The sequence below is a fragment of the Esox lucius genome, chromosome 11 (assembly GCF_011004845.1).
Source record: "Esox lucius isolate fEsoLuc1 chromosome 11, fEsoLuc1.pri, whole genome shotgun sequence".
Lineage (NCBI taxonomy): Eukaryota > Metazoa > Chordata > Actinopteri > Esociformes > Esocidae > Esox > Esox lucius.
In genome coordinates, this window is record NC_047579.1 from 47,014,948 (window position 1) to 47,025,690 (window position 10,743).

Sequence of the window (10,743 nt, forward strand, 5' to 3'; positions counted from 1 at the left end):
TGCTCAACAGTAAACACACACACAGTAATTTAAGTAAACAAACAGCAAAGACTTCGCAAAGCAAAGAGAACGATAAGGCTGAAATGTAAACTGTCCTAAGACGACGTAAACACTAATCAGCACCGTTATTCCACACACAGTGGACGTTATTTGTGAATGCGTGTCTTTGTCCTTGTGTGTGTGGGTGTCTTTGTTTTTGTCTGTGTGTGTGTTTGTGTGTGTGTGCTTTTATATGTGTCTTACTGCAGTGGTGCAATACATGGTTGTTGTGGCCCGAGCTCTTGAACTAGTAATGTGTAGGTTAAGTGCTTCAGTGCATTCCCATGGCAGCAGGAGAGAAATGTGCTAGGTAGCTGTAGGTGACATGTAGCTTAGCAAGTCAGCCAGCTAGCTGCTGAGGCAACGGCAGGCAGCCGCACAGACACACAGCTAATTGATGCTTATCAGGTGTTGCTGGGAAAAGGGAAAACAGCACCTGGGGCGTTTGTGGACCATCAGTCAGAGACTGTGGGGGTTAGTAACCAAAAGGATCAGATATCAGCAGATCTTCACTTTCCTAAAAATGCAGCATGTCTCATTTGACTGCTGTAGTAAATGATACATATTTTTGGGATAGGTGTTGAACAGCTTTGGTTATGTAATGCAGATAGGCTATTGACATCTGGTGGTCTTGGCTGGGAGGATTTGTGGCAGTCAAAAAACCTTGAAATTGGCATCAAACAACATATCTTTGACGGATGAACCCAAAGCTTGGGCTATGCAGCATGACATCCGGATGTTTAGTTTCACAACTTGGACTCCTTTCTTCTTACGGATGAGGCATTTCATTACTAACGCTTCACAGAGATTCACTTATGATTAGACGGAATGTGGGGTGAAAAATGTGTTTAAGTAATTTCCTGTCTGTCGAAACAGCTGATTGGCCTAATCTATATCTGTCTGCTGCTTGTTTCCTCTGTAGCCATGTAACTTTCAATTCACTCACTTATTCCATCCCTAGATCGTGCAGACTCTCTGTGGCCATGTCTCTATAGGTTTTTTCCTTTCTGATTCTGAAGTTTCTGAACACATTTTCCACCTGAATCTATATGTGCTGTCTGGGGTCTTTTTTTGCAGACAGAAACTTAGTGGCAGTTGGCCAAGGACCAATGAGTAAGTGTGAAGTTAACAGGAGCACATAACATTTGGTGTCAAATGAAAGCGAAGAGTCTATATTCTTGAGAAATTAATGTATGTACAGTACTGTGCAAAAGTCTTAGGCACCTGAAAGTCAAACTAAAGTCATCTATTTGGATAATAAGTGTTTATTTGTTATATATAAAATATAGTCTTTATTATATATATATATATATATATATATATATATATATATATATATATTAAACACTTACTATCCAAAAAGCATGCAAAGCACGCATCAATGCTTTTTGGGTCAGGACAGACAAAACTTGCCTATCGCTGGCTACAACCTTCAGTAGCTACGTTATAGTAAGCCTAAAATAAAAGTGTTTATATTGCGACTATTTCTGGTGGATTTTCAAAGTACCCATACGTGCATGATTTTTGGGGTTTTATTAAAACACTCACAACCCAAATAAATGGCCTTAGTTCGACTTGAGACTTTTGCACAGTACTATATATTCTTATATTGTGTAATTCTGTTAAGAAATATGTAACATTTCTTGAACTGAAACTGCCATATTATTAACCACAATTTGTACCCACATTATGCCACTGTCCTCTTTACCACATACTGTTACTTTATAACCGTAAAAAACTGTCTGGACTAGCCCTTTCAGTCTCTCCTCCCCTTTTCTCTTTTCTCTCTCTCTCATGTCTCTCTCTCTCTCTCCAGTTAATGTCACCTCTTCTGGCTCTTTCTGACAGTTTGGAAAGTGGTGTGTGGGATAGTTACATTGTAATGCACTGTATTGTGTGGTTCTGGGCAATGTTTAATATAATAATAATCATACCCAACGTTGCAAAGGATGCATTTATCAGTAAATTATTTGTGTGGGCTGTTCAGGATACGTATTGATACATATTTAAAAGAAAACATTTGGAAAAATGTGTTAAATGTAAAAACTGAGCGATATGGGAGTTGATTTTGTAAGATTGTGAATATTTAGTTTTTACTTCGCGATTAATAGTTACAGTTTGGCAAATCAGTCTCAGTGTCATGGTATTGCCATGGAATTGCCCAGTAGCACACTGCTGTAACTAGCAGATTGCTTCCAGACTGAGGATAAATGTGCACACAGTGTGTTAGAGCACCTCCTGTAGTGCTCAGACAGATCTAAACACAATTCTTCCACAATACAACTTTTGTGCTCATGAAACGTTTAGATCAGAAGAAATAAATCGGAAGACGACTACACCACTACCCCCTACCACTAAGACAAAAAAAATAGATGTTATGGTTGTTTTTTATATCCATTACAATCATGGAACCAGTGACTGCTTTTATTGCAGCAGGTGTGTACCAGTGTCCTAACTATCTATCTACTTCCCTCACCATGACATTGTCAGAACTGTGAGAAAAGCTCAAGGACCCCACCTACATCCACACCTGCTGTACCCATGACAAAGATGGGGGACTTTAAGTGACAATAAGACTGCTTACCGTTGGAAAATGGTTAGCAGAACAAGGTCAGTTCTGGTCTACTCAATAGGTCTGCTGAATTCATTGACAAGTAACCACAAATACATTGTGTTTTATGTCTTGCTTCTGTTCTTCCATCTCTGCCTATAGCAGATGCAAGGAATCCATGTGGATGGGTAGAAGTATGAAAAAGGTTGACCAAACGCAGAAGTGTCCCCAAATTGTAGGTTGTAATCAGACTCCACATTACCTCCTTAGAGCCAAATGCCCTATTAAGTCTCAAGATCAGAAAGAATGGTGTAGATATTTCTTCTCTGTCTCACTTCTCAAAGCCTTGTGGTAATCTGGGCTGAGCATTTTGCTCCTTCAGCACCAGCGCTTCCTCTGGTCTACTTATAGCTTCAGCCACATGCATCCAATCTCTCCACACACATGAGCTGCCCTTCTCCAGCCTGCGTGGTGCAGTTCGCCTGTGCTGCAGTAGAGACAAGTTATTCCTAATGGGGGATGTGTACGCAATTCAGCCACAGACAAAAAGAAGCCAGAGGCTTTTGGTCAGGCACCAGGGTAAAACTTGACTGCTGTTAAAGGGATTGGAAGGAAGGTGTCATGGCTGTTGCAGGTGGTGTACCAGAGGCAATATGTTTGCTTTTTTGTCTTTGGTGGGGAGCCTGTGCTTATGTGCTGTGACTGCTGGAGCAGAGAAATGACAGCAATGTTGTGAGTAGTGCTGTGCCAATACAACAATTTTATGTAAAATTGACTTCAGCTGTCTGGACCCAACGCATTGCGTTGGGCTGGGCAATTCACAGCTCCACAGGTTAACCAGCCCCTCAGGTTTCACATGAATGTCAAATCAGTCACTGACAGAGATGTCACATGGCCCACCAAGGCCTCCATGTTCATGACAGGGGGGTCCTTGAGCTGTCTTCCAATTCAATGAAACACAGTTGAAAAAGGCGTTTCTCCTGAGAGAGTGGACTGATACAATTAACAGAGACATGAGCTGAGGCGATAGGAAAAACCTACCTCCAAAATATGACATCATCATCTCCTCGATCTCTGTTTAATCTCACCACGGTAGAGGGAGATCGTTTAGATGGACTGCTTCAATAACAACAACATTACAACCAGCCGTAGTAATTTTACCTAATGTAATTACACCAGTGCAGCTGGCTCAGCCTCAAGCTCTGAATTCTGTCTTTTTATGGTCCAAGGAGTCCAGGGGGAGGGAGGAGACCTGATGCTATGGTTCTGATATGAAAATAGTAACATATTTGAATAGAGTAAACTTGAAAGGTCCCCAGAGGGGAAATTGGATTTGTCAGCAGCCTTAAGACACATGGTACAAAAACAGATTCACAAGAATACATCAGCTTATACCCGAAGGGGTGTGCCCTGGTGGCAGTAGTCTGTCCAGGCCGAGAGCGACACCAGCGTGGCCTGCCTGGGTTATTGATGCTGATGGGCAGACCTCCGCCGCTGTAAAGGGGACTATTGTTCTTTGTTCCTGCTTGAGGAAACAGTAGAGAATGCTGGTTATTATTGGCAGCCAAGAGCAGCTGTGTGTGTGCGCGTTTGTGTGTGCGCACACATTGCATTTGTTAGGTGGTGTGTGTGCGTCACAGAGATGTCTCAGATTCCTGCCTGCTTTTGTGTTTGGATGCCATTCCACATGGCCACATTGCTCCCTCCACTTCCCCAGCCCAGACCCTCTCAGTCCAGCCACACTGTGGTTTAACCGTCATAGCCCAGTGGATGGGACTACCCAGCTTGCTACCCAGTCCTGCAGAAGAAACCAGTTTACACTAGAGTAGTGCATTCTAAAGAGGTGGTGTGAAGAGGAGGTGTAAAGAGGCAGGGTTGCAGGCAGTGTTGCAGGTGGAGTTGTGGTCGGTGTTGTTAGGGGTGTTGTAGTCAGTGTTGTTAGGGGTGTTGTGGTCAGTGTGGTTAGGGGTGTTGTGGTCGGTGTGGTTAGGGGTGTTGTGGTCGGTGTGGTTAGGGGTGTTGTGGTCGGTGTTGTTAGGGGTGTTGTGGTCGGTGTGGTTAGGGGTGTTGTGGTCGGTGTGGTTAGGGGTGTTATAGTCGTGTTGTTAGGGGTGTTGTAGTCAGTGTTGTTAGGGGTGTTGTGGTCGGTGTGGTTAGGGGTGTTGTGGTCGGTGTGGTTAGGGGTGTTATAGTCGTGTTGTTAGGGGTGTTATAGTCGGTGTTGTTAGGGGTGTTGTGGTCGGTGTGGTTAGGGGTGTTGTAGTCAGTGTTGTTAGGGGTGTTGTAGTCAGTGTTGTTAGGGGTGTTGTAGTCAGTGTTGTTAGGGGTGTTGTAGTCAGTGTTGTTAGGGGTGTTGTAGTCAGTGTTGTTAGGGGTGTTGTAGTCAGTGTGGTTAGGGGTGTTATAGTCAGTGTGGTTAGGGGTGTTGTAGTCAGTGTTGTTAGGGGTGTTGTAGTCAGTGTTGTTAGGGGTGTTATAGTCAGTGTTGTTAGGGGTGTTGTAGTCAGTGTTGTTAGGGGTGTTGTAGTCAGTGTTGTTAGGGGTGTTGTGGTCAGTGTTGTTAGGGGTGTTGTAGTCAGTGTTGTTAGGGGTGTTGTGGTCAGTGTTGTTAGGGGTGTTGTAGTCAGTGTTGTTAGGGGTGTTGTAGTCAGTGTTGTTAGGGGTGTTATAGTCAGTGTTGTTAGCGGTGTTGTGGTCAGTGTTGTTAGGGGTGTTGTAGTCAGTGTTGTTAGGGGTGTTGTGGTCAGTGTGGTTAGGGGTGTTGTGGTCGGTGTGGTTAGGGGTGTTGTGGTCGGTGTGGTTGGGGTGTTGTAGTCGTGTTGCGGGTGGTGTTGGGAGCGGTGTTGCAGGAGGTGTTGCAGGCGGTGTTGCAGGAGGTGTTGCAGGCGGTGTTGCAGGAGGTGTTGCAGGCGGTGTTACAGGAGGTGTTATAGGTGGACCAAACAAATTAGGATTAGTTGAGGATGAACTATATACTGTATAGCTATAAGCTAACCATCTACAGAATTTTTTTTCTAATTTAATATGGTACATTTATGTTTTTTATATGCAAATGAAATTCCATACACTAGGCTTCAGATTAGTACAAGAACAGAGTTTTTGCCACTTCTCACAACAAAGCTGGCATTGGTCTATAAATACGTTGCTGCTCTTCAAACCCGCACTCTGGTTCACCACAGTCACTTCTATTCGTGGCACGGCTAAACTAGGCTTGCCTAATTTTTCATTCCTCTTTTTGTATACAAATGTGTATAATTTTCATATATGTAATAAATATTTATAATCTCAACCGCCTTATTTCAGGTGAACAGGTTGGGTGTACTGTGTATAGTGGATTGTAAGCCAACAGCACACATCAGTAAAACCAATCAGTAGCTTTCACAACGTGAACATGTGACCAGAAGATGTTTCTTGTTACTTTAAGTTAATGTGGTTCAAATGTCATTAAAGCCACCAGCTCCTCAACCATGCCCCCTATGATTTCCAATGGTTGGGGGTTATCATGTTGAGGCCTGCCCCTGGCCCTGCCTGATCCATGAGCTAGGCTGCTAAACTGGGGTTTAAGAGAGGTGCTTCAACAGAGTGGAATGGTGCTCAAGACAATGGATAGTGTTGACAGCCAGGTCCTTGGAAATAGTGAGTGGAATGTCTTCAGAACACTGACCTGGCTGCTCTTGGATTTCTAGCCTGCTAGCAATTTAGTTCTGAGGCTTCAACCTGTTTGAATTTAGCATAAGCATAAACATGAATGAAACTGCAAGACATCTTGCCAATTAGCAAACATAGCCTTTTTTCCGCCATGTACTGTCCTTCTCAAAAATTATGGTTCCAGATTCGGTCACAGTGGAATTCTTCATAATGGGTCATTATGACAATGGAAATCCTCCGCTTGGGATCTCCCAAAACCCCACAATGACACACTCTCTCTCTAAATGTTCTTGCACAGCCAAAAGGCAACTGTTTGCATGTGTGGGTGTTTAGCTGGAGATGTAGGGAATGGATACCAGTACACTGTGGTTATCAGACAGATCTTTCTGTGGCTTGCTCAGGAAACTGTGACTTAAGGCAGATTCTGTGCCGATTCAGATTTTTAGATTTGATCCAATCTCGGAGGCTACAGGACACATCTGGACCATAGGCCAAAGCAAGGCCATGTGAAGGGTTAGGCAGCTACATGAAGTCGCAGGCTTCTTCTTGTCTTGTGTTTATTTGTACACTGCAACTGAGCTCAAAAAGAGATTATTTTTGAAAATACAAGCACTGATTCTCTGGGATTCTGTTTCACATCTTAAGCCTGTCCGGCCTCTATAAACTACTCGACCTTTTTGTTTTTCTTGGAAAACCGGACCAACCCAATGAGTGTATGTATCCCCTAGTTGTGGTGATGCTTGATGAACCTTTTTCCCAATTAAAAATGTCATTTTACGTTCCAGTGTGTGACCTGTTGTTCTCTCGAACTGTGTCTCCGCAGGTGACCCGATCAGGCTTCCTGGGCAACTGAGAAGTGACTCCGGGACAGGCACAGGCCCCAATTCCCGCCCCCAGCTTGCCTGCCTGCCCTAGGTCCTGCCCCCCCCCCCCCCCCATCTCCCAGACTGTCTCCTCCAGAGAGAATGACCACTGGTCCAGATCAGCTCTACCGCCACCCTGCCGCTGTGTAAATGACTCTTTGCCGAAAAGCCACCGTGCTCTGCCACCCCATCGTTGCCATGAAGAGCAGGTATTCTCAGTACTATAACCGGACCCTGATCCAGGCCCACTATGTGTTTGCCAAGAACATGACCCTTAAGCAGGTTCAGGAGCGCAAGGACAAGCCCCAGCTCAGCTATCTCAACATCGTCTTCGTCATAGTCTGCAGCATAATCATCCTGGAGAACCTGCTGGTGCTCACCGCTGTGTTCCGCAACAAGAAGTTCCACTCTGCAATGTTCTTCTTCATCGGGAACCTGGCCTTCTCCGATCTGCTGGCCGGCTCTGCCTATATTGCCAACATCTTCTTATCGGGTCCAAGGACCTTTGAGTTGTTTCCTGTGCAGTGGTTCATCCGGGAGGGCACAGCCTTCATCGCGCTGGCTGCCTCCGTCTTCAGCCTGCTGGCCATCGCCATTGAGCGCTACATTGCCATCACCAAAGTCAAGGTGTACGGCTCCAACAGGACATGTCGTATGTTCCTGCTGATCGGGGCATGCTGGGTAACATCCATCCTTCTAGGAGGCCTGCCCATAATCTGCTGGAACTGCATCGACCACTTGCCTGAGTGCTCAGCCGTGCTGCCGCTTTACTCCAAGCAGTACATCCTGTTCGTGGTCACCATCTTCAGCATCATCCTGCTCTCCATCGTCATCCTCTACGTGCGTATCTACCTGATTGTGCGCTCCAGCCACCAGGAGGCCACCAACTCCGCCGCCTACGCCCTGTTGAAGACGGTCACCATCGTTCTGGGCGTTTTCATCGTGTGCTGGCTGCCCGCCTTCACCATCCTCCTCCTGGACACCTCCTGCACCCGGGGAAATTGCCCTGTCCTCTCCCAGGCGGAGATATTCTTCAGCGTGGCCACCCTCAACTCGGCACTCAATCCAGTGATCTACACGTTGCGCAGCAAAGACATGAGAAAGGAGTTCCTGCGCGTGCTGTGCTGCTGGGGGCTGCTGACCAGCGGGCGCCCCGCCGACCGGTGCCTGGTGCCCCTCAAGAGCTCCAGCTCTCTGGAGCACTGCACCAACAAACATGAACACCAAAGCACGCCCATCATGCAGGCAGAATGCACCACCGGTGTCTGAACTCTGACTCAGGGCTATTGTTATGCATTGGGTGTGTCTACATGTGAATGCAAATGTGTGCTTGCATTTTTTTTTGTGTTTGGGTGTCTGGGAGAGTGATTGTGTGAGAGAGTGTGTGTGTGTGTGTGTGTGTGTGTGAAGCCAGAAGGAAGCGGGGCTGGGGACAGGTGAAGAGACTTAAAGATGAAAGCACACCTGAGATCCCACATCATCCCTCATCTTCACGCCAAACCTGTGACACAGTGGACACTATCTGTTTGTCTGTTTGGAGAGATGTGCTAGCAGAGTAGACTCTCAAATTACAATCATACCTGTGTGAATACCTTTGTGAACACAATTGTCATTCAACAGATTCACCACACATAAGCGTGTAATAATACAATCATCCTTCAGTAAATTCACTATTATTCAATGAATTTACAATTGTTGTTGAAGCTGTTTTTATATATATATACACACACACATATATATATGTATATATATATATATATATATATATATATATATATATATATATATAGTATGTTTATAACATCCCATTTCTTAGGGGCGTTAGCTATCACAGAGTGAAGTCACGATCTGTGTTGAGGGAGTCTTGAGAGTAATGATACATTAATGTACTGCCTATCCTTATTCACATGTATGCAGACTCCTATTGAAATCCAAATACGGACACCAAATACAAAACACATCCTGGTCATGCCAAGTTGTTTGGGCGTTTTACAACCCCTGTACATTGAAACGCTTTCATATATTGCACTTTTGTAGACGTGTAACCGTTTTGTGATTAAACCACAAAAGTATCCTTGAGTGTGTAAAGTGTTTATCCATACCAACAGTACTCATGGGCCATTGCTAATTTCGAAATATGGCAGCACTGAGGCAGTGTCTAGCCCTCAGTCAGTATCATGCAGGCCAAACCCCTAGAAGTATCCCTTTAAAACGGGGCTAGACACTATATCCCCATATATAAACATACATAGATCCCTTTTAATTAACTGCAAAACAAAAGTACTCTGCTAACGTATATTGCATGACATTCTAACTCCTTTGTAAGAACTAATGTGTATTGGTATACTCCAGCAAGTTCAGCTTGATTATTAACACTCTCTCTCTCTGCTCACTTTGTAACTTGTTCCTCTCGCTTTTACTGTTGTCTTCTGTAACCTAACAGTTTCCTAAGAGGAAGGTCCAATAAGAAAGCACATTTCCTGAAGTGAGTTGGCACTGATAAATTTTACTCAATGACAGCTGTCCAGCAGCCCATAACCAACAAGTCTGTGGTCTTGACGATGTTGCAGCTACGCGTGGGCAGTGTGCTTTCTGTTTTCAATTGGGCTTGCTCCATGGAAATGTGGCTGAATGTAAGTATGAAGTGTATGGAGCCCGACAGCTCTACCGTTGACAGTATTACTGATAATTGATTTGTCATTGACATACAAAGAGTGGGATTAAACAGGGTTGGTCACTCTTTCTGAAGTCTTAAAACACCACCACCACAAATAATAGGACACGTTACCCCCAAGCCATTCCAGGTAGAAGTGAAGAAAAACAGTACAGTCCTGTTTAACGCAGGAAGACATAGGATTAGTCCAGAGTAAACACGTCTGGTCTTCCCCAGCTCCACTAATCCCTCTTCCCTTACAAAAACGAGAGCCGATCCAGTTTCAAGAGGGGGTGGGTGGGGGGTCCCTTTCGCTCCTGGCGAGAGGTCAGCCTCTTTATTTTCTGACCTACATAAACTCTACTTCCTTTAGCCACAGGAAGTCCTGTGTTTCACTGAGCGGTTCCTGTTGATCAAGATGAACTTCTTCTGCCTTTGTCCAGACACACTCACTCACACTGGGCCACGCTTCTGGTAGTCATCATATTTCCACACAGGTTCATCCAGCCTGCAGTCTAAACAGACATGGTCCCTTTTACAACTGTTTCACTTGATAATAAACTGCATATACAGTATATTCAAAAGCTTGACCATCCCATTTAAGATAATGAAAGCACTTCAAAGCGCTTCTTGATGGCCCCACTCTCTCATTGGTTTTGAAACAAGAGATGTAATTTAGCCTGTGTAAAGACACCTATCACCTAAAATGTGTTGCGTAACCCTGAATGATTTATATAAGTATATGAATAAATATGTATCTGTGAGTATGGCTGTATTATGTATGGAATGTCTTGTGTGCAATAGTCTTGTGTGTCCAGTAGCATGCTGCCTGTGTCAAACCGGTACAATCTAAACACTAATAGAGGTACATAAAATGTTTTTGTTAATTACATTCCTTTTTATAAAATAAAGAAAATATTATGAAAATACCATGGGTTTTGTATGTTTTTTTTATTAGGTGTATGGGCATTAAAAAAATGGTTTATGTT

The 10,743-nt window shown here is 44.3% G+C and overlaps 1 protein-coding gene across 1 annotated transcript; it reads left to right on the plus strand.

Annotated features, from left to right (window-relative positions):
• The first annotated feature begins 7,159 nt into the window (after positions 1-7,159).
• On the plus strand, positions 7,160-10,477 carry s1pr2 (sphingosine-1-phosphate receptor 2). The gene has a single exon (XM_034295266.1). It carries the CDS (start codon positions 7,252-7,254, stop codon positions 8,368-8,370), a length of 1,119 nt encoding a protein of 372 aa, XP_034151157.1. The 5' UTR covers positions 7,160-7,251; the 3' UTR covers positions 8,371-10,477.
• The last annotated feature ends 266 nt before the right edge of the window (positions 10,478-10,743 follow it).

Excerpts from the sequence above, each read along its gene's own strand:
- s1pr2 (XM_034295266.1), top strand. The coding sequence starts at position 7,252 with ATGACTCTTTGCCGAAAAGCCACCGTGCTCTGCCACCCCATCGTTGCC.